The sequence below is a fragment of the Melanostigma gelatinosum genome, assembly GCF_949748355.1.
Source record: "Melanostigma gelatinosum genome assembly, chromosome: 7".
Classification (NCBI taxonomy): domain Eukaryota; kingdom Metazoa; phylum Chordata; class Actinopteri; order Perciformes; family Zoarcidae; genus Melanostigma; species Melanostigma gelatinosum.
Window position 1 is genome coordinate 13,357,972 of NC_136640.1, and position 24,437 is coordinate 13,382,408.

At 45.6% G+C, this 24,437-nt stretch overlaps 1 protein-coding gene across 3 annotated transcripts in view; it reads right to left on the minus strand.

The window, feature by feature from the left end:
• sipa1l3 (signal-induced proliferation-associated 1 like 3) overlaps positions 1-24,437 on the minus strand; it is a 59,943-nt gene that overhangs the window by 3,372 nt on the left and 32,134 nt on the right. For 2 of the 3 annotated variants that reach the window (XM_079271836.1, XM_079271835.1), the window contains exons 1-19: positions 17,162-17,288; positions 14,728-14,916; positions 13,956-14,130; positions 13,254-13,357; positions 11,453-11,610; positions 10,776-11,358; positions 9,793-9,891; positions 9,501-9,676; positions 6,917-7,168; positions 6,599-6,781; positions 6,019-6,143; positions 5,440-5,555; positions 4,923-5,350; positions 3,385-3,615; positions 2,498-2,660; positions 2,220-2,391; positions 1,810-1,986; positions 811-961; positions 148-229 (exon numbers count right to left, since the gene is read on the minus strand). In XM_079271836.1, the coding sequence (XP_079127962.1) occupies positions 148-229; positions 811-961; positions 1,810-1,986; positions 2,220-2,391; positions 2,498-2,660; positions 3,385-3,615; positions 4,923-5,350; positions 5,440-5,555; positions 6,019-6,143; positions 6,599-6,781; positions 6,917-7,168; positions 9,501-9,676; positions 9,793-9,891; positions 10,776-11,358; positions 11,453-11,610; positions 13,254-13,357; positions 13,956-14,130; positions 14,728-14,916; positions 17,162-17,260 (3,663 nt within the window). In that variant the 5' untranslated portion in view covers positions 17,261-17,288. Of the gene's footprint in view, positions 1-147; positions 230-810; positions 962-1,809; positions 1,987-2,219; positions 2,392-2,497; positions 2,661-3,384; positions 3,616-4,922; positions 5,351-5,439; positions 5,556-6,018; positions 6,144-6,598; positions 6,782-6,916; positions 7,169-9,500; positions 9,677-9,792; positions 9,892-10,775; positions 11,359-11,452; positions 11,611-13,253; positions 13,358-13,955; positions 14,131-14,727; positions 14,917-17,161; positions 17,293-20,525; positions 21,475-21,936; positions 22,655-24,437 lie in introns of those variants that run through there. The other variant, XM_079271837.1, reaches the window with a different exon arrangement.

Below are 24,437 nucleotides of genomic sequence, written 5' to 3' on the forward strand. Positions count from 1 at the left end.
TCTGTATCTTGAACCCACACATTGGTAAAAAGCTGATTTATTGTTCAGGTGAGAAAGCAAAGGTATCAAAAAAAGAAGAAATTGGGAATCCTGGTGGATGTAACTAACATTACTGTAAAGTTCTCCAAAAACTGAACCGATTCTTACTTTCTCCAGATCATTGTTCAGCTGTTTCAACATCACTTCCAGGTGGAAGAGCCGACCAGACAATTCTTTGGGCACCTCGTCGCTGTTAACACACACACAGCACAGATTATTATTACTGACCCGTTGCAGATACCAGAGGTCCCTTAGCAGAGCCCCAGACCCTCAGGAGTAGGACGGCTCCGTCGGGGGGTCAGGGGGTATTTGTGAGTGTTTACTATCGAGCGTTTTTTCCCTCGCCCCTTCATGTACCCAGTATTATAATAATAACAACAATTATTGTCATCATTCGAGCACAAATCACAACACTCTAAATAAGAAGAAATACAAACAGCGAGCTGCACAGCTTATGTAGGTTTTACTGGTGTTTGTGTGCGTGCTCATTCTTGTGGAAGACTGTTTGAACTGAAGCTCTTCAGTTTCAATGATAAACTGAGTGCAGCTCACTGGCTCACGAAATAGAAAGCCTGTCTGGCAGCACAGACACCGGAGCAACTATTCAAACATCCAACTGTTTACTATGGTGAGACGATACAAAGGAGTAAACACGCTTGGGATGCAGTTCAAATAAATGCTGACAGTTCAGTGCATCACCACAGGATGGCGGTAGTGAGGAGGAGTTCTCTGACTGCACTACTTCACAGAAACACAGTGAGGTCGGCCTACCCGCTGAAGGGGGGTGTGGTGCGTGGTGTCTGAGGAGTCTGGAACTGGACCGGACTGACGACTGGTCTCATGTCCGGACCGACGACCGGCCTCATGTCCGGACCTCCGACCTGTGGCTCATTCAGCGAGAAGACGGAAACGCCTCTTTGTGCTGCAACAGAGACACACGATCACACTTTATAACAAGATGAAGGAGTCTTTTTACCCAAGCGCCCCTGGAGATACATGACACAATCACAACCGGAGCACAGCAGGACCTGGCAGCAGGTGAGGTTATGGATCAAGTGTTGGCTTGAGTCCAGCGCGTTTGTCTGTGCTGTTATCGTCTTTGTGGTTACAGAGGACACAGGGGACAGGAGAGAGACCCAGAAAAGAAACAGCGTCTGGGAAGCAGAGCGGGCGATCGTGTACGAAGCAGAGATGAGCGCAGAGATCTCCTTCCTTCCCAGGAGTGTCATGTGACAGCAGAGAGCCGAGACACGATGGAACCGATCAGACAAACGATATGTCTCACATGTAAGACTGTACACCTATTAATCGTGCTTATTTGTTGTTACAACAGAGCAGTTATATTTTGGGGAAATTTTGATTTGTTTCGCATTGAATTGAACAATAGATCTGATATGTAGACGGTTAATGTAAGCAGTTGTGAATGTAACTTAGACAATTTTAACAGAATTATTTTGCAGAACTTTCAGCCATATTGCGGTTGCAGTGATGTCTGTTCAAAATGTCATCACTTCATCATTTCATCCTATTAAATATGATATTAGCATATGAATTCTTGCGTTATGGCCAATAGCTTAATCTTTGACAACCAAAGTCAAATCACTTCTTCCTTAAGAGCAAGTGGATGTTTGTTTCATTCCCTCCAGGCTTTTCCTGAGATATCGCTTAGCGACGGACAGACAACACAAACACATCATGCCTCCAGCCGGGGCGGAGGCTACACAATACACAAAATGCCACATTTAGAATCTCACACTGAGTTGAACAAACCTAATCCTGAGGTGTCTCCCACCTCACCTTCGTAGGCTTTAGCAGCGTCGACCAGGCTGGACCACTCCAGCCCACAGGCTGTGTCAGGAAGAGGCATCAGCCCGGGATCCAGCCTCCTCAGGGGGGGAACTTTGTCTCTGACTTCTGTGAGAGACAGCTCTGAGGCAGACAGAGGCACTGAGGGACAGGAGAGCAGAGCAGATACAGTGATCAAACAAACATCAAACAATGACATCTACAAGGTGGTAGAAGTTATGAAAGCAACAAATAACTTGTGCATTACAATAATAAATGATTGTTTTCATCACTGAGCTCCTTAGATCCCCACAGAATGAAACATAGCAGCTAATACACTCAACACAGCAGTGTCATTTTTCTCTACATGCCTCAGAGCAGAAGTTTAAACTCACCCTTCTTGCCCTGCATTTGGTTGGAGACGCCGTGTCTGCGTGTGGGCAGCGTGCAGGTGAACAGAACGTCAGTGGGCGTCGTCGGGTTCTCGGAGTTGGCGAAGCTGGCCTCTCTGCGCCCGCTGCACAGCGACTCATCTGAGAAGGTGCGCTGCAAGGTTCGCCTGGGAGACTACGGAGAGATGAGGGACCAGAGATCAGAGAGCCGGGTGTGCAAGTTCATCAAAGAAAGACTGTTGACTGAGATAATGGTGTCAGCTGTTACGAGTGTTCCTCACCGGATCCCTTTGTGGCGTGTCTCCCAGGTTGTCCATGATGATCAGTTTCTTCAGGTCGTCTTCGACGGTGCTTTTGTAAGTCCGTCTCGGAGAACGCAGATCCCTCAGTGAGGCCCGGAGCCGAGGTTGTCCAAACACGTTCTTTGAGTTTGTATCCACCTGCCTGGAGATACGAGACATGAGACATGAGACACGAGACGTGAGATATGAGACACGAGACGTGAGATATGAGACACGAGACGTGAGACGTGAGATATGAGCACCAGAAGCACAAACAACAGTGTGTATTTTCTCCACCACATTGACCCAAACCATTGACACTAGCAGCCCATTTACAGTCAGTGTTTTAGAAGCTGGTTTTAGGCAAAAGACACTCATGAGTTTTACTATAAATGTAACCATGTGTACAATTACTTAATAACTGTGGTTCCTAACCTCTGGGTCATGACTCCAACAAGAGGTCACAAGATAAATCTGAGGGGTCATGAGTTGATGAAGAGTAAAGGGAAACAGAGCTATGCGAATTATTTAATATTTTCCTCGAATCTTTTTTTCTTTTGAGTTACACAATCATTTTACCATTCAGAGCTCAAAGCACTTTCGTCTAATTCGTCACTTTTAACAGGTTGGGTTAGTTTACAATCATATGCTGCATAAAAAATATTGACATTTCCTTGCATGCGTTGTAAAGGAAAAACTAGCAAACTCAACAACTTTGAGCTGAGCTTCACAGTAAAGACAACTGCAGGTCACTGAGGTAGAATTAAGTCAGTGGAGATTTTAGATGCACTTTTCAAGTGTGCTTGGTGAACTCATTATATTCAAACAAGTGTAATGTTACAGTCACAGAATGTCAACGACTCGGACTTCATCAGTCACTAACTTACTTCTTGCTCTTGCTGCTGTCAGTGATGGATGTCGTGGTTGCGTTTGAAGGCGACGGGCTGTTGTCGTCGTTCTGCCAGCCGGTTGGCCTGCTCTTCCCAGAAAAGGACTTGGGGGCGGAGCTGGACAGAGGGGTGGAGCTTAAATGAGCTGAGGTGGGTGTTGTCGTAGCGGCTCGGACGGGCCGGGCTTTCTCAGCTGTTGGAGTCTTGTAACCCTGCGGTGTGTGGGCCCTGAGAGGACACGGACACACACACACACACACACACACACACACACACACACACACACACACACACACACACACACACACACACACACACACACACACACACACACACACACACACACACACACACACACACACACACACACACACACACACACACACACACACACACACACACACACACACACACACACACACACACACACACACACGGTTAATGAATGACTTGACTGAAGGTAAGTTAAAGTGTCAGGACACATACGATTGGTCACAGATAGCTGATAGATGATGCAAGGTCAGCTAATTTAACACAACAAAAGATGAAAGGGTTCTGTGTTCAAATACTGCATTTTACATCATTATGATTTGATTATTTGACCCTTTGCAGGATCATTCAAATATTTCATGTCCCAACAACGTAATAATCTTGCGATTAAATGAGAGTTGTGGGAGATCCTCTGACATGTACGGCAACCGTAAACATGTGAAATCAATGATCAGAGCACGGCTAATTTTGTTTTGCTCACAGAGGGTAAATTGAGTTTATAGTTCAGCTCTCTATATGTGTTGTCTTTCCACATTAATATATTCATGCATATACATGCATAATTCATTCTTGCAGAACACAATGGAGAGTATGCCATTAAAGTTCACACAGCAGATACTATGCTACTGACGGCTGATACAACACCTTTAACAGCAAATGGATAAACAGCAGATGAACTGCAACCACCATCATCAATCACCCAAAAACACCGATTGTAATCCTCTGACCAAAACAAAGCATAGACCTTACAACTATATCTGATAAGCTGTGCACAAACCATGATGAATCATCTGTGCCCTCAAGCCTTCTGATTTAATTTTACGTCTGTATTATGTTGATGGTCCAACACGTCCAGGCACAGTCGATGGCACTCGATGGGGTTTAATCACAGATTGTTTTAATCCAACACAGAGCGGCCGAAGCCTGTGCATGTTTGTGTGTTTTATGATGTGGGGGAAGCAAGTGCACCAGCAGAAGAGATCACATGACGATCTGTATGTTTTTGTAAGGATTAGGCTGCTTTAATCTGTAGTGTGTCCTTTAAAGATAGATGTCCATGTGTCAAACTATTTTTGTTAAAGAATCTGGTGGTGGTAAATAACGGCTACTTGGTGCATCATTCACTTCAGTCTCATGAAGCTGAGCAACATTTAACAGCAAGACTTATGAATGCAACACTCTCTCTCTGTCTATGCAATAAAAGACATTCATTGAGGTTAATGTTGTGTTTTACAGAAGATGCCTCTCATCAGTGAGACACCTACCTGGGCTTGAAAGCATCCATTTTCTCGGCGCTGGAGCCCGGAGGCGGGAATGTCCTGGTGCGGTACCCTTTGTTCTGATTAGCTGCTATGACGGGCAAGGACTCTCGTCTCCTCGCCTCTACGCTGCTGCTGCTGCCGTTTCCCACGGACAGCTCCTGGACGCCGCTGTAGGGCGCAAAGGAGTGCATGGGCTTGTGGGACTGGCTGTTCGACATGTTTCCCTGCCGATTGTTGTTGTAGTGGGTTGAGGCGTCGATCCCACTGTCGTTAGACTCCCCCTTGTTGAGAAGGTCGGGGTCAGGGTCCACCGGGTCGCCTCCTCGCTCTCCTCCGGCTCCTCCGTCGAACCAGCGCTCGTCGCTGTGGCTGCTGGAGGCGTTACTGGACAGAGTGTTACTGCTGGAGTGGCTGGAGTACGGAGTCTCGCCCTGCAGAGGGGACAAGACGTTTAGACAAACTCAGAGGCAACGAGGCAAAGAAGACCAATGAAATGAGACGGGGTGAGGACAAGTCTCACCTTCGAGTGTCTGTTCGGAGAGTCTTTCCCCGGGACATCCTGTCTGGTTGGTCTCCTCTGCCCCCCTCCACCCCCAGGACCCCGGGACGATGGCACTGGGACATGCCAGAGGGGTTCTAGACAGAAACACACACAGACACTCACAGGATTAAATAAAATTACACTGAACCTCTCTGGTTGGCAAAGAGGATTAAATACTTATAGCACATTTAAACACTGACCTCCACCCACGCACAAAGTCACACTCTGTTATCTCTACTGTGCAACACACACACACACACACACACACACACACACACACACACACACACACACACACACACACACACACACACACACACACACACACACACACACACACACACACACACACACACACAGGCTTTTTGTAGCTCTTTTCTGAAAAAAGCTTCTTGATGCGCCCAAAACGCTAATGAGAGCTGAGAGTCACAGTCAGGTTATACCGGTACTTCTCTGTGGGGTCATCACTACGAACATTGTCAATATACAATTATTGAGTAAAGGAGTATTCACAACATGTTGTACATTAGCTGCTTGCAGTTTCTGATGGCGGTGTACCTGTTTTGCAGCGCTCCATGGTGCTTTCCTGACTGGTGAAGCCTGAGGATGACTCTCCACTGGAGGTGACGTCCACACTGAAATGGGGCTCATAGGGCAGCAGGGGGCGCTGTCCTGCTCCATATCTACACAGATGGGAGGAGGGGCGGCATTTGATTAATAACCACGTTCATGCCACTGTCAGTTATATATCAAACAACAAAAAATGTGTGGGTAAATTACTCAAATGAAACCCCAAAGAAAAGCCCTTAAAATGTAGCGTGAGGATTTGAATTTCTGTTTTGCGTCCTGATGGCAGTTGAATAAAACACATTTATCCGGTTGGGCGAGATGTTATCAACCGCCACACAGTGAGGAAGAGCCGCCCACACACCAGATCCTTCCTCAAGGAGACAGTGTGTTCATACACGTCTAACTGCAGACCTGACACATTAGTCAGCCTCATTGTATCAACAGATATAATCCACCTCGAGCAAACAAAACAGTAGTCAGGCGTTACATCAGACATGTTTCATCAAGATTAAAAGAGGGATGGAGGAGAGCACGGAAAACGAACAAGACCCCCACCACACACACACACCTGTCGGGGGAGGGTTTGTAGCGGATGAAGGGGCCTGGTGTGATTCCAGGCGGCCCCATCGTGGAGAGGCCGACTAGGCCGGAGGAGGGTGAGGAGAAGCTGGCAGAGGGGTTTCTGTAGGGCAGCACTCTGTCGCCTCCTGCAGGAGACAGACTGTAGTGGTTCTCTGGGTAGCTCACTGGCCTGGAAGGGATACAAAGAGGGTGACGGTTAACCAGCAGAACAACAAACAGACAGCAGAGAGGTGAGGAATACGAGTAAGACTGCTACAGAAACACTAATTAAGTGAGAAACATGCTGCAAAAAACAAAGTCTCGCCTCTTAGAGTTGAGGTGCTGGGGCTCCCTGTAGGGCACAGGCATCAGGGTCTTGTGTGAGCGGGGCAGTGAAGGAGGAGGGGGACCCATGGGGGCCCAGCGCTGTTGGTTGGGGACACTGTGGAGCCCTGGAGGAATGGGTGGGCTGTCCCATCGCCACGCCGGGCGAGGGGAGGGCCGGTAGCCGGCCGCCAGGGGCTCAGGATCTGGCTTCTGCTCCATGGTCTTCATCTCATACTCCTCTGTGCAGCCCCTAAAGACACGGAGAGAGGAAGGGAGATGCAGCACAACAAGTCAATCCAGTCCACGCGCCCCTCCTCTGTGAGTTTAGTGTGTGAAAACGGTTCAATATATCTCTATTTCACAAATCAGGCCACAAACACAACTGAAATGTTTTCATGTTCTAATAGTAGCCTCTAGCTAGCCCGAGATCCAGCACATATATTTTACACATCATCATTATTTCATTCTCAGCCCATTACAGGAGGGCAGGAGGCATTAAATACGCAGAGGGGATGTAGTCAAGAAGAGACGAATGCCGAGAGGAAGAGAGAGAGGGAGGGAGGGAGGGATGGCCATGACGGTGGAGGAATTGAGTGAAATTCTGTGAGGTGAGAGAGGGTTATAAAAAATACATTGAAAAAGATTGAAGATTGAAATAAGAGCGATTTCTATTCTTTGACGAATTAATTAAACAACATTTTGTTTCAGCTACAACTCAAATTACATAAAAAACAACAAACAAACCCAACTATTAGGGACTATTTCTTCACCAGAACATAGTTCCAGTTAACACTGTACATACACTGTGAACAGTTTGGATTACTCTAAATAACAGGGACATTATTTTAGTGTAAAAAAGTAAATATAGTTTTTTAAAGCTGTGAGTAGAATAAATAAACTTCCATTCACCTCTTTTGTATTGTGGTGGAGGAAGAAATCTCAGAATACAACACATTAAAATATATACCACCAAAGGTATCTGCATGAATACATAGCAGCAGATTGAGAAAAATATGTTATTCATAATTTGAGAGCCTGGTGACACTAAACCCTCTACTCTACTCTGCTACAAGACAGTAAAACATTACCAAAGGAAAGCTGTAGAGATGTAAGCACAACGCACACACATCAATACGCCTGTAGAAAATATGAATACTATGTATGAACAGTCACTAAATAATGAACATGATCACAACACGTGGTCAGGACACGTTGATCAATCAAGGAATACTACCCGTACCGTCACACAGCAGTAGTACAAACCTTAGAGAGAGCGGAGTCTACGTATGTTGACATGCGGTGTTTCTTCCATCACGCTGGCAGATGTGACACAGCTGTAGCTCCCAAGACACACGTGGTCAAACACACTACAACATCACACCTCTGGATCCCTCCATCTTACATGAGCACGGCAACCAGTCAGAGCAGAATAATAAAAAAAAACACTTCCAACTCTGGTGTCTCTTTCTTTCTCTCTCTCCTCCACCCACCTCTCTCTCTCTCGGTGATGTTGAGACACGTCCTCCTCACCGAGCGCTTCTCTGCCTCTCCAACTCAATAAACCCTCCCCCTTTCCCTCCCTCTTTTACGTCCTCTTCATTCGCACAGGGCATGCATTTTTAATTCATCACTTCCACTCGTTTATTTATTTTATGCGGTCCTTTTTTTCCTCCCTGCAGAATCCCGAACCTTAATCTCGTGCAATCTGCTTCTTGCCCGGCACACAACGGCAAACGAGTCAGAGAGATAGAGAGAGAGATAGAGAGAGAGACAGAGAGCGAGAGAGAGAGAAAGAGGAGTGAAATACAAGACTCTTAATTATCAGCTGCTACTTGAGAGAGAGCGTGCATGTGCATGTGTGTCAAAGGGATTTAACTTGGTGTAATTAAACTGCCTCAAGCATTAAAGATATCTAACCACTGTGCGATCACACAACCCGCCACAATGACTGTATTTAAAAGCCCTGGTTCTCAGTGAGAAACACACACAGCCACACTGTGGTTATTCTTCACCTCCACAACCGCTCTGTAACACCACATCAGCGTCTCACAAGGCCTCGTTATTCTGTCTTTGTCAGGGCCGTGTGTGCAGATGAAAGGTTGGGAGAGGATGATGGGAGGGGAAAGAAATAGATTGTGGGAGGAGGGGAAACAAGGCGATAGTAAGCTGAGCCAGATGAGACGACATACAAAGGAGAGGGAAACAAAGAAAATCAGATTTCATTGAATTCCCATCAAACAAATGCTTCTTTCTTTTTTTTTGTTGTCTCCGTGCTTCATTCCGCCTATTTCCTCTCGAACCACACATCGTTTCTTTCTCTCCGTTCGTTTGCTTCCTCTTTTCACGCACTCCCACACAAAATCCTCCCAGAACATTGGAGTCTGGCCATTACCTCACCAATGCTTTTGTGTGTTTGCGTGAGCAGCGTCCTGCACTCACTCCTGGCTCGCTCTTGTCCTTCCACTGCTGCCTGCTAACACTCAGCAATGCTGATGCCTACCTCCTCAACATCTGTATTCACCAAAGCCGCTTTCACAATGAGTCACTCTCGTTAGTGTGGCTTCAAAGACATTTTAACACACCTGCGAGGCCCCCCCTCTTCGTACGGAGGGATGATGATGACTTTGACCGTGACCGACGTCCTCAGCAGGTCGATCATCTGCTCGTGAGTCAGCGTCACCGCAGCCACCTTGCAGATCTCCACCAACCGACTGCCCTGTCTCAGTCCTGCCTGCCAGGCAAAGCCGTATTCCTCCACCTGCATAACAAAAACAACACCAAAAAAAGTCTTCAAACAAGCCAGTTATGTAGAGCCGAGACTCTTCCTTGATGAGCATGTGAGGTCCGGTGTGGCAGATGGTCATCTGACGGTACCTCAGCCACCGTGCCGTCCAGGCGGACATGGAAGCCCAGTTGTCCCAGTCCGTTTCTTCTCAGAGTCATGTCCACCGTCTCACACCCCACCGTCAAGGACTAACCAAGGAGAGGACATAATGTGAATAAATAAATATTACATTTACAGTATGATCACAGTCTTGTGTATCTGGGTATCTTCTAAAACAACAGAAACATCATAAAACAGCATGAAAGGGGAATTAAACTGGCAGGAAGAGCATTAAATACTGAAATCTATCAGAAATATTAATATTCACACAAAGTACCAGGTGAAAGTAATCTGAAACAATGCATCGATTTTTATTACAGATATTTTGTTTTCTGTTGGATTAACACAAAGCGTGCAGGAGTCGAGGAAATCTCATTTCCCAGCATTTCATTTGTTGAATTTTACAGGAATTATCACAGTATTATATTCCTCTCATCAACCAGCTGAAAGATTGAGTGATACGGTTGCATAAACTACCTTGATGCTCGATGATGCTTGAGTTCATATTTTGATGTGGATCGAATTGGCCTGACAGGCCGTCGATTTGAAGGTTATTAGCTTTAGCTCTGACACATTGTTCAGGTTTTCCAGGATGCAGATGTAACAAAACAGAGCAGATCTCCAACATTTAAACAATACCCAACAAAGGCAGTGAAGAGGAAAACCGCAAGATCGTAAAAAGCTTGACTACGCCACATTACCGAGCGCTGGTAGAGAGAAACAGGAAATTGGGGAGAGAGATGCAAAAACACTTTTTAAAATTGGCGTACCAAATATTTTCTGAGGACAGGAATTAATTCTTTGTTAGGCCTCAAGGATACAGACATTAAATGTAAATATAACTTTGTCTGTTTACATCCAATAACATACTACGGCCCCAAAAACAACACAAGCGATGTGCTTCAAAAGCTCACTGAGATTTACATTTGCTGGTCTGGGAGTCACCGACCCTCTACAAGCGCTGACCGCTCACCTTTAACCTCTGCACCACCTCCCTGATGTCCGGTGCACAGCCTTCCGGGACCCGCACGGCGATGTGGTCTCCTCTGCCGTAGAAGACCTTCAGCGTCAACCGCTCCGGTGTCCAGCCGATCACGTCCGCACAGAAACAGTTGAACACCACCTCTTTGGTGGAGCAGTCTGTGAGGAGGACGTATTCGGCCGACAAACCCAAGGCACAGGGCAGCTCCGTGCCACCTCCGCTGAAGTCCTGGGCCTGGACCCTCCAGGCGATGGCCCCCGCCGCTCCCAGCTCCGCGCCCTCTCTCGCCTTGGAGCGTTCCCGCTTTTTAGACGCGAGGGAGATGAGGTTGTTGAGCTTGCCGGCTGAGTCGAGCGGCGTGCTGCTGACGTAATTCTCAGCCAGGTCACGCAGGTACTCCTGCCGCGTTCGCGTCGCCATGGTGTGGAACTTCTCCGACTTGTGCGCCGCAGTTTCTGCGTTGATGACTTTGGCTAGAAGGAAGTTCCGAAAGGTTTCTGGGTCCCGGAAGGTGACGCCGCTGGGGATGGGTGGGCCGAAAGGAGGCACATCCTTCATTCGTGTCACAGCAACGCTAAGAGAAAAGGTGGGACAGATTTGAAGAGTGAGAAACAATCTTTTTTTATTATAGTGGTGTATATGTACTTATTCTGTTAAAAAACCTTTACCTGTAACAGGTGCCTTCAGAGCAGGGGTTGTGCACACGGACAATAACAAAGACATGCTGGAAGTGTGAGCGGATATTCTGCGGGGTGAAAGGCAGCGCTCCCGGCTCTTGGAAGATGATGGTGACGATGTCGTTCCCTATGTGCCTCTTTCTCAGGAGCTAAGGAAGAAGAGATGAGAGATAAAAGAAAAAAGGCAAATGAATAAAATGAGCCAACATAACTGCCATTGACACAACTGACTCAGTGAACTATAAGAGAGAGTCTGACACGGGAAACGAGAGACACCATCAACAGTTCTTTGTGTAATTCATTTTTCGGATGCTGTTTGGGCTATTTGTGTCTGTGTGTGAGCTGGTTTGTCCGTCTATCTGTGTTGCTGTAGAAAGACATGGCACAGAGTGCAGGCTGTGTCTGTGGAGCGTTGCTTGCCAATCCTCTCGTCATCTGCAGAGGGAAGTGTGTGAAAGTACCAATTATGTAATCCTATCCGGCCTTCTGTTTGGACACAGACGCACAAACATTCTGCAGCATGGTGCCACAGGAGCATCCTTCACTCGTGATAACTTCTGCCTGATGTGGTGGTTTAAGAAGTTGAACTAGTGTGGTTAGAATTGATCATTTGGAGAGAAGAAGTCTGGGATCTTGTATCTACATCTTGACTATTTTCTATTTTAGCATCCATTCTAAATATAACTAAATACTGCTGACATGTAGGATTCAACAGGTATTTACTGTACATTTCATCACTGGTCATACAAGGTGAGTGTGCAGGCCTTGCTGTTCCTCTGTCCTCAATCAAAGAGCCTCCACAGGATCCATATTTCTACTTCTTTCATCCACTCCAGGTTCTATGTAATGTCAGATGCTGCCACCTAGAGGGTCATCTGAGCAGGTACACCTCCTTGCTGCCACACTGTCTCAACCTCTGGATGGAGTTAAAGTCCCATTTATTAAAATGACACTCTCTGATTGAAGAACATATATGAACTGTGAAAACAAACTTTTAATTGACTCAATTAAAAAGGTGCAACCTGCACATTTCTTGTTTACTCACCATTTACAAGATGTTTAACGATTATTTAAAGATGATGAAGCTTGTTAATAATAAACAACAGATTGCTGTGTGCATGGTGATAAGAGTATAGCACTCCAATCCACAATATTAACTTATTCTCTTGTATATTTTTATGGTAGAAATAGCCTAGGTAATATAAATAGCCTAGGTAACTTGAGAGTGAGCCTACACCACTGACACAAAGTAAACTAATCCTGAGCTTGTTTTGAGCATATGTCTCAAGCAAACACTTAATGCAAACTATTAATAATACCCACAAGCAAAATGTGATCTTACACAGCGTTCACTGGCAAACGCAGTCCACGCTGCAAACCCACAGCACCCAGGAGAACGTGTGGGAAGGCAGCTTTATTTAAAGGAGTGAAGGAAAAAAAGAAAAAATGAAAAGGGAGAAAATAAAGAAACTACTCACTACTGAACCCCACCCAGCTCTTATCCAGTAAAAGAATGAGAGGCAGAGAGAGGGCAGAAGAAAAAGCCAGTGAGTAAGAAAAGACACAACACGAGAGGCTGAATTAAAGAGGGAAGAGACTCTAAACGAGTGACACAAGTCACGACTCTCAGCTTTATGAACTCTTGCTGTGGTTTACGACACGGAGCAAACAGAAGAGGCTTCGACCAACAACCACACAGACTGTGGGTGACAAGAAAGGAAAGCTGTGGATGCATTTTTCAGCTGTACACACAATTACAGGCCTGAGACTCAACATACAATAGGGTGCTTACCTGCTGTGGGTTGTTGGGCATGTACGGCAGCATGGTGGACACGTGGAACATGACCTCGTAGCCCTGGTAGGTGGTGTACAGGGAGTGGGTGCCCGTAGAGTCCGCTGGAGGGAGAGATTTTAAATTTCCTGTGAGACGTTGTTAACTACAGACGACACTGGGATGTTGTTTTAGATACCAAAAGGTGTGATCGTTCAAACAGATGTTTTTCCAGGGATCATGAGGATGCCAAGTCAGTCGTTGTGCTTTTCCTGGGGGTTATGACACTTGGCCTGGCTATAACTCTTCAGACTATATTGGCAACATCTTGGTTGTAAAAGTAATGGATTTTGTACTCTTTGTCTCTTTTATGTAAATGTTCCATGAGGCTTTATTCCAGCATGAAAGGAATGAGACACGATGCTTGTTAGAGGAAGAAGTCTCACTGCTGGAGAACAGGAGTGGAAGTTGTTGTTATGGAGTGTTTTATGTTCCCTCAAATCAGTAAAGGATTTAAACATTGAGGACTTATATATGCGTGTATCTTGAGAGTGAGTCACTCTCCTTATCGCTTTCCTTATCAATTCAATCTGTTGTTTTGAATACGTGCCATGATGAAAATGCTGAGAAAGTATTCTTAAGATTACAAAGACTGCCATCTTGACTTTTATGCGCTTATTCGGACGCAGTGCATGTCTGAAAGGGGCTCTTCTGAAGACTCACTCTTTGTGTCCAGCTGTGCAGCGTATTTGGTGAATCCTTTGAGAAGGACCTGCTCCCCCAGCAGCTCCAGGAAGGCAGAGAAGGCGGGTGACGCCTCCTCGTTGTTGTACATCTCCTCCTCGGTGCTCTGGCCCGCACGGCACAGCAGAACACCCACCTTGTGCTTCTGACTCAACTGCACGGCAGGAGAGAGACAGCATTAACATCGCGCACACACACACACACAAACAGCTGAACCACTGCAGTCTGAACCTTCTGCTTTTAATGCAACTTGATGTCAAAGTGGACGGTACAACCCCGATGGATGCACTTAAACATTGAGCACCACTTCAAAAACACCTGCACAAACAAAAACAATCCGACTGCAGGGAAAACACCTCCGCCTTGCACTTCACCCTCCATGAAATAAAAGACGAGATAACGTGGCTAAACATTAGAGCTTTTATGGTTACACACTCATGCTCAAACACGCCACTCCCTGCTCCACTCAGCTTTCACTGACCTCAGTCCGATTCCGTACTATGCACCAACACTTAATCAGTTGTGTTGCAGACACTTTTAAACACACTATCTGAGCAGCACCATAAGTCTCTGTGTTACTTATCAGGTCAGATTGTTCTGCTTTACTCAGCAAGCCTGACTCAAAGCCACTTTAGGTATTTAGCCCAAGAACAATTTCATTGGAGGCATCTGGGGTCAACCGTCGAATTTCCAGTTTTATCAAACAAGACCATAAGTGAAATGCAAACACAGACACGGACGCATAACTCACCCCCTGTTCGTCCAGCTTGAGGAGCTGCTCGGTGACTTTGGGCGTGCTGAGCGCCAGCCTCAAACAGGAGACGCTGAGCTCAGGGACCACCTGCTCCAGGACCTCCTTGAGCGGCAGACCGCGCACGGTGCCGTGCCTCCCCGTGGACGCCACCGCATCCTCTAAAATGGAGCCTCGCAGGGTCACAAGCTGAACGTGGGGACAGAAAAAAATGATTTTAGGAATATAAATATCTAAAATCACAACGAAAATGTCAGGAAATTACTCCATTAGATGCCTTCACAACAGTTTTTGGTGGAAGAAATACAAATAAATTTTCATATGGTCCCCTTTCTTTCATCGCTTTACTCAGTCATAAGTAGTGTAATAAGTAGTAATTGTGATAGTAATAATATTTCGGCTCCTGGTCTGAGGGTTATTGACTTCCACTTTTTAAACTCTTCCTCCTTCCCTCTCTCTTTAAATCAAAATAGCAGCTTTCTTACATACTAGTTTAGTGTTGGGTTTGAATTATTTCCTTCTTTCTCTTTTTGGTGTGGCTTAAAACCTTTCTTGTGTGGAGTATAATTGTAGAGTATAACTTACTGCATATTGGCTACTAAAACTCTACATTTTGTCTCACCCATAAAGAACTGCGTTTTCTGTGTTGTACTTGTTAAAAACACAATAAAAAACATGTTTAAAAAAGAAATTACTGCATTTTGATCGATCAGCTAAACAAAACAAACAGGTATGGCTGACCGGGACACAAGAAAGAAACAGGACAACATACAAAGTAAGACTAATAATAATACGGAAACAAGTAATTCTATTGATATTAAGATCGGTGTATTGAGAGAGCTCAGAGGCCCAGAGGAGTGGATGATTAGCAGCCTGGGAGATTGAAGTGGGTCCACGAGGGATGGTCTCACTTCTCATAATAGTGCTCTGAAGCTACACACACTCTCTCTGTCCAACACACACACACACACACACACACACACACACACACACACACACACACACACACACACACACACACACACACACACACACACACACACACACACACACACACACACACACACACACACACACGCGGCTTCATTAAAAATGCACGGCAGACTTTGGAGCTGGCCGGGGCCGGAGAGACAGTTGAACCTCGGCGGCTCAGGTGTGCCGCAGATAAATGAAACCTGACTGACACTCGGCTGAAGTTGTGGAGCTTTCCCTTCAACTCGTCGGCTTCTGTGCGACCGAGCAGCGAGGGAGTGCGACACGCTGGGCAGGAGCGTCAGAGGGCTGCGTGCATAGGTGTGTGATGGAGGCAGAGAGAGGAAGTCTCTCCACCTCGCTGCGTCAGCACTGCTGCACAGAGATAAATGACAGAATTAAGGGGGATGGATATTTGAGAGCAGCTGCGGCTTGAGAGCAATCAATCTCTCCTTTTTTTCCTGTGTGGGAACAGTAGGCCTGGGTGTGCTGTGTGTGTCTGTTAGCTGAGCTCTGTGTACTTGGACGGCGGAGAGGCTCCACTGTTACACCAGCGCTATGGTGATGAGGCCAGACAGCCATGTAATCCAGCTAAAACCAACACAGGACCAGAGGAAGGCCGACGGCTGACAGGAACACAATGAACAGAAGCTGCTGTTTATTTGAGTTACTTTGATGTCACACAGGTGTTTATAACACATTAAGAAGGTCATACAGACCTCTCTTACACCTAAAAACAGAAGACTAACACACTATTTGTAAAACACAGTCTATGATCAAGTGATTGATACTAGCGCTGCAACTAAGGATTAATTCTGCCAATTATGTTCCTGATTAATCAATTAAACATTTTGGTAAGAAATATGTCAAAAGGCAAAAACAAATGCTGATCACATTTTCCCACAGACGTCATCATCATTCCAAAGCCAAAAGATAGCTGGAACATGTGAATATTTGGCATTTTTTGCTTGAAAAGTAACCAAGCATCTAATCCAATTGTTTGTTGACAATCAGTTCATATTGTTGTTATAGTTTGGTGCCCTGGAGGCAAAAGCTCTGACAGTAAATGAACGTGAAAGACGTGTTTGTAGTCTTTGAACAAATCTGAGGGAGAACCTTAACTAGTTCTCCATGATCACCAGCCCATCACTTAAAGCTTTACGAGTATTTGAGCCATCGAAGTGGAAAAGTGGTTGGGTGTGCTTCCTGTGAGGGCAAGCAGTGTTTGGTTTGGCTTTGCTGAGACCACGCAGGTGGAATTTTCCACTGGCCAAGAGGAGCGAGAGGAGAGAAGGGGGTGAGTGGTGAGGGGGGGAGGTCAAAACCAGGGCAGAGAGGGTGAGGAGAGTCATGGGTAGGAACAGGGAAGTAAAAGGAGAAAGTAATTCATTCAAGCGTGCACTCACAGTGACTCATCACCGTCACGCAAAACAAAAACACACCAGCGGCGGATCGTTCTTACCTCACTTGTTCTGACGATGAGGCGGTACTGGTACTGGTCTTTCAGGTCTTTGGTGTCTTCCAGCTTCTCCCTGCGGATGCTCAGGGCCACAGCGCCCATCTTGTCGTCTGTCCCAAAGTAGTTTGAGTGCTCTATGTGAAGGACGACAAGAGATGGAGATCAGTGTCAGGGTTAGTGTGGAGGAGAAACATGGCTGAATAGGGGTTTGTGTTTCATCTGTGGTTGGATACATCGACAGGTTGTTGGCGTTATACACAGAAAGACTAGAGTATGTATGAGTGTTAGTCAAAGGAATCCACAGGAAATTATCATTCCCAACAGGTGACGAATGATTTCAGCATCTTTATCAGCAAAAACGTTCACAAGTTTTATCTTCTAAAATGTGATATTCCCTGTTTTTCTCAATCTCTTATGATAGTAAACTGAAAGATTTGGGGTTTTGGACTGTTGGTCGAATAAAATGTGACAATTAGATATTTCAAATATGACACTTGACTATGTCAACTGTTTACCAACAGTTATACAATATTATAAAACGAAAATCAAGAAAATCTGAATTGTATTCTTACTCTTCTGTAGTACTAAACCTTAACTAAATGTTTTTAGGTTTTGGATTGCTAATAGCCAACTATTATTTTAAATTATTTTATCTTCAAAAAAAACAAACAATTTTCTTACATTTTATAGACCAAGCTATTAATCATTCACTTTGAGAAATGTTTCTCTGCAAACCGAAACATGTAAAACGTCTAAAAATGTTGTTTAAACTCAAGCAGTTGGACAAAAACGTCCCATAAATAAAACTTTGTCTAAAACTGTAAATATTAAAGTAAATATCTCAGTTTAGAATTAGTAAACAAGAGACTATCCAGGTATTCAATCCCAGGTTTCGTTATTATTTGATTGGTACAATTTACAGCGTCAGTAACAAAAAGGCCTCATGGTTTGATATAATAAAGAGAGAGAACATGTAACTCTGTATGTGTAATAAAGAGGAGGGGAATTGAGTCAAGGACAGGACTAACACAATGACATGCTAACTAGTAATCAATACTCGAGTAATTACAAAATCAATTTTGCTGACACAAGGGAATAAAATACCATTCACTTTAACAACAAGACTGTAGACACAAGAAACAAACAAAACCAGAGTGTCATAAGTTGGCAATTAACATGCTGTGGCTCGTTACCCGTGTTGGCACACAATGTAATCATCCAATAAGAGGCTGCGACAAAGCTTTCAACGCACTTCACCAGCATCTCACGTGTTCTAAAGCTAAGCCGCGGTAATGCCAACGCCACAAGGCAAGTTTATTTGTATCGCACATTTCAACAACAAGGTAATTCAAAGTGCTTCACATAAAACCATTAAAAGCATCAAAACATAAGGCAAAAGAAAAGGAGATTTAAAAACAATTAAGAACATTCATTGCATAAAAACATTTTTTTTAAAACAGTGTAAGAAATAAAATGCAGTAGTAAAATGCAGAAATGCAGAAATTGATTAATATATTAATTGAATGTGGTTCAATTAAAGGCAGCAGCAAACAGAAAAGTCTTCAATCTTGATTTAAATGAGCTGAGGGTCTCAGCAGACCTGCAGCTTTCTGGGACTTTGTTCCAGATATGTGGAGCAGAAAAACTGAACGCTGCTTCTCCATGTTTAGTTCTGACTCTGGGAACAGAAAGTAGACCGGTCCCAGACGACCTGAGGGGTCGGGATGGTTCATAAGGTAGCAGCAGATCAGAGATGTATTTTGGCCCTAAACCATTCAGTGCTTTGTAAACCAACAGCAGGATTTTAAAGTCAATTCTTTGTTGGACAGGAAGCCAGTGCAAAGACCTCAGAACTGGAGTGATGTGATCCACCCTCCTGGTCTTAGTGAGGACTCGAGCTGCAGCGTTCTGAATCAGCTGCAGCTTTCTGACGGACTTTTTACAGAGACCTGTAAACACACCGTTACAGTAGTCCAGTCTGCTGAAGATAAATGCGTGGACAAGTTTATACAACTCCCACACAGGCAGTGTGGGAATCCAAAGACTAATTCTCCACACACTCGGGGAGGAATCCAGCTCGACAAGGAGGACCTCTATCAGTGAACCGAGATGACGTACATGTTCAGAGACTTTAGCTTTCGTGCCATGTCATGGGGGGGGGGGGGAATGTCAGCTCTTTGACGAGGCTTTCTCACACAACGCAACGCAATCACAGTTGCGTTCTGGGGGACAGCTAAGCTGGAAACGAGTCAGCAGAACATATTTTTGTAACGATAACCTTTATCTGTGTGGCTGCAGGCCTGTCTCTAACACACACACACACACACACACACACACACACACACACTTCCTCTGTGGTGTTACTTCTGAGAGTGGAAACCACATGTAAAACAAAGCTGCAGTGGCTGACCATGGTAAGTGGTACTTGTGATTGTGCAGACAGGCAGGTGGTGTATTATCAGCTCAGAGTTTGCCAACAGTCCAGTTGCAGGTACATGTGCAATAAAACCTCTGGGAGCGTTGCCAGCTCGGCCCGCTCTGCTCTGCGCAGGCTCAGCTGGATATTGACAGACGCAGGGGGAGATTTGGGGAATGACACCGGAGGAACGAGATCTACGCTGAGTGGCCCAAATCAGAGCTTCTGAAATGTGAATAATCTGGTTTTATGATAGGGGACCGAATGTGTTTGGGGTTTTGGACTGTTCGTCGAATAAAACATGACAACTAATTATTTCAAATATATTAAATAAACATATTATAAATATGTCAACTGTTTACCAACATTTTATAGACTTTTATAAAATATTATACAATTTTATAGACCATAAAAATGAATCAGAATTGTATTCTCAGTCTTTTGTACTAAACTCAAACAAAACATTTTTAGGTTTTGCTTTGCTAATCGCCAGCTCGGAGAATATGATGGGCCTTTTTCCCTTTTTAAATATTTTCTGACATAAAGACCAAACAATTAATCATTCACATTGAGAGAAATACTTTTTTTATTCTATTTTGCTTAATCAACTAATGAATTAGTCTATAAAAATGTCAGAAAATAGTGAAAAATATCTTAGTTCCTCGAGAGCCCGAGGTACCACCTTCCTGTCCAACTGAATCTTTATAAAGAATCCATTGCAATTGCCTTGTTTTTCAAAGGTAATATGCAAAAAAAACTCTCCTACTTCACTATAACTGGAATATAAAGAGTTTCAATTCAGTTTGTAGCATCTATAAACTACAAAATAAAACGTATGTTGTAATACTGCAAACCATAACCATGTATAATCATTTTCTCTTTGATATGTCTGGTTCTTCATCAATGAATGTGTGAGACATCTGAACTCTCGTAAAAGTGTCTCAGTGTTACCTTTCCCATGGAAGTAGTCTCTGTAGTACCGGGCCCCCAGGTCCACGTGCTCGATGCCGTACAGTTTCAGTCTGTCCAGTCTCGTGACCTGCTGTTCAATAGGCACCTCCAGCACCGAGACGCTGGCGTTGCTCCTCCTCAGCAAACCCCTCGTCCCGTCTCCTCCTCCGTCTCGCTCCGCTGACGAGCTGAGGAAGCTGATGTTGCGCTCCCCGTGGCCTCCGGTCTCATTGAGGAAGTGCGGGCAGCAGAGGAGCAGTGGGCTCGAGTTGTGGGCTCCGGGAGGCCCGTCCAGTGGGTCCACGCACAGGGGGGGTGCCATGGAGCCGGGCTCGACGCTCAGGGTCAGATCCTCTATGCTGGAGTAAACCGGGTCGCTCACACTCGGAGCTGAGGATCTGGAGGCGGACAGGGACACCGACGCGGCTGATGCCCCCGTGGCGGTGTTCCTCCTCTGGGCGGCGTAGCCCCGCTGAGCCGCCGCCTCGTGGAGGTCAAACAAGATGCTCTGAGCGTCGAAGTGGACGAAGCTCTTTGGGCACACCCACGGTTTGTAGGAGGCGTCTGCTGAACCTCTGCCTCCCCCATCCTCACTAGTCTCTCCCTTCCCTCCATCCAGGTCGGCGCGACTCGAGCTCCTGAGTTTCCTGAACAAAGAGGAGGTGCCCAGCGACGACTCCGTCCCTCCACTCTTCTTCCTGACTCTCTCGGCTCCGTCCTTTCTTCCCCCACCTGACGGACCAGGCGAGGGAGCGTCTGGAGCTTCTGGAGCGTGCAGCAGCTCCCCGAGGCGTGCGGGTGCTGAGCTGCGCTGGTCGGGCCTCTCCTGGTGAAACTGGCTGAGCATGTCGAAGAAACTCTGCTCAGGAATGCCCTGGATGTCGATGGAGGAGGTGCTGCCATACTCTCTGAACATGTTACCCATCCCGCAACCTCCACGAACCTCCACCTTGAAGCAGAAAGGGGAGAGCATTTTCAGTTCATGAAGATATATCAGTGGATACTAAACATTGATTTTAATATAAATATTTTGATCAAAAGCACCGTATTTAGTTCATTTCAAACAAACTCAGGTGAGCGTTTGCCTGCTAAGTTCGGTTAATTTAGGCGCGAGGGAAAGCTGATGACTCAGCTCTGTTGTGGTTTGTTTGTGAAAGCAGATCAACCAGAGGATTTTATCGTATTAAATATGAGAGTTTAGCATGACACAATACATGACATGAGGTGGAGTTGCAGTCTCGAGTAATAGTGCTCATAATCTTGTTATTTCTTGGTGATCTCTCTTTGATATCAGAGAAGATACACAAACATATTAAATGCAGGAAAGTGCATCATGACCAGCCAAAGTAGTGCTTTGCAACTTTTTGTTTGTTTGTACAAAGTCAGTGTAAACACACTTTTAAAGACCCACCTCATTCTCGTCCTGTTCGCTGAGCGTCACCTCGCTGTTCGAGCGCTGTCTCAGTGGAGGGAACACTCTCAGGCTGAACGGGAAGCTTCTTTCGACGCTAAACCCTCCTCCTCTGAACTCTACATCCTTGGACTGCCGCCGTGGCAACCTGGTAACTCCTCCCCGCACCAGACCGATGTCGGACAACAAAAACGAGGACATTGATGCGTCATCTCCGTGGTGAAAGCCACCCATTTGCCCGTTTTCAAGCAGCGACTCCCTGGACTGCGCGCGGCGTGGAGGCCACTCTGCAATCCGCGCCCGAACACCCATTTTGGGCACGGAGACGCGTGGTTGGATGAACGGGTCTGTGTGGCCGGGAGCTGGGTGGCCATTTGGGGTGTGACGAAACAGAGTGTGCTGGGGGAACCCTCCTCCTCCATCCAGGAGGTCTGAGGAGGTGCAAGTGACCCCTCGGTCTCTGTAGCTGTTCATGACGCCCCAGGAGAGCTCAGGGCAGGGAGGGACGAGGCTGGCATCCCATGTCAGGAGGGGTGCTGGGAAACAGGAAGAGGAGGGGCCCCCACACACACTCTGCTGACGGTGCTACGGCCTCCAGCTCCCAAAAACATTGCCTTTAACTGGCAGGGTGGAAAAGATGTCACTGGTCCATTGAGGACCAGTTTAGAGTCAGCACTGGTCGTCTTCTTCCTCCGACTATTTTCAGTCTGCCGCAGATCTGAGAACAGAAGAAACAAAACAATCATTCCAACAAACCAGCTTCAGAAAATCAGCATCTGTTAAATCACAGAGCTTGTGTGACCCACATTCTCTCCACAGGCACAAAGAACAACCGAGCGCTGAATTTAGAAAAGAGCGAGTCACTCAACTGTAAAACAACATAAGACTGTTAAGACAGAGAGAGAGACAGAGCGAGAGACAGAGAGAGAGAATAAGGTGAGGGAATAGGACAGAGGATTTCTTCCATTGAGCCTAATCTTCAGGAGGCTGACAAGGGATATTATTATCACACACTGTGCGCACGTGTGCTCACACACAAACACACTCAAACACCCGGAGGACACGAACGCTGTGGCAGCTCTGCTGCAGATTAAAGCAACTGAAACACTTCAGCTAATATTATCAGCTGCGGATTTAAACAGATTGAGTCCACCGACAATTTAAACATCTCATCACTGTTGCATTCTCACTACTCGTGTGTATTGTCTCTCATTTGGGAAAAAGGCCCACAGTGATGACGATGTAGCTTATATGTGGCTAATGTTCTCTATTTCTACTCTAAGCAGCAAACAACTGCAACTTTGAGAGGAAGAGATGAACACGGACTCAAGGAGAGATGGAAAAGGGCGAAGGCACAGAGTGAGCAAACAGCTAGAGGGGTGAGCTGGGGTGAATCCAGAAATAGAGTGATCGGACGGAGTCGAGAAAGAGCGAGGAGGAGAGCGGTACGTTGCTCAGTGAACCACAAGGGCGGCCTTTAATAGGACAGTCACAGTGCATCAAGTCTGAAGAACCTACCGGCCTCGTAGAGACTCTTGTTTACTCAGAAGAATCTCACAGTATGTCTCTCTGGAGATCTGATCTAATCATTTTTACAGGCATTAATGTCTTCAGTGGATGGTTACAGCAGGATTCGGGAACAGTGTCAGAGCATGTAGGTTTTATATTTATGCTGTCTTAATGTTTAGTTGGTCTACAAAGCTGGACTGATACGAGTGTTGCACTCGTATCAGTTCCCAGCAGACTGAGTCATTCTTCTCTTTTACCGTCGTCTTCAGTCCAGACAAAAGTTTGGGTCATTTGTTTTGTTCAGAGTGACCGGCCGGGAATTCATATTGGAGAATATAACGACCTGATTATGACTCCGCTGGATGAGCGACATTAACAACACAGTGAGCGATGACAATGTGCTGGCAGTAAAGACAGACAGAAGAGCCTTGTACAACAAACAGTAGAGTATTGTTACATTTTCATTTCATTTCATTTCATTCATTTTAATACCACATTGAATGCCAATTAATATCTGTTTCATGATCATACTGACCAAAGCATGAAAGCATGATGGAAAACCAGCAGGGACAATATGGTCTGGAATGAATTATTATCATATCACGTGTTAGTACGTGCAAGCGTTGTATAATAACCTGACGATATAAATAAATGAAATTACTGATGATGCCGACTGAAACTCCAGAAGGAGTGAATTGTGCAAACGATCCACCGTCGAAACAATTCTACTTAGTTGGTTTGCTTTTCAAGACGCAGATTACACAACTCAACATGAGATTTGAAAACATGGGTTATTAATATGTTTTAGAGCTTCACCTAAATGTCTAACATGTAAATGAGCTCAATCCATCTCCATTCCTGCTGGAGTCAAAATGCCCCCCCCCCCTTTCTCCTGAATTTACTTCTCCAATCTCGAAGCGTCTGCCTAATCTCATTCTCTCATTAGCTTTCCATTCCTAGACTTAAGCTTCTTTATCGACAGAAGTCTCTCC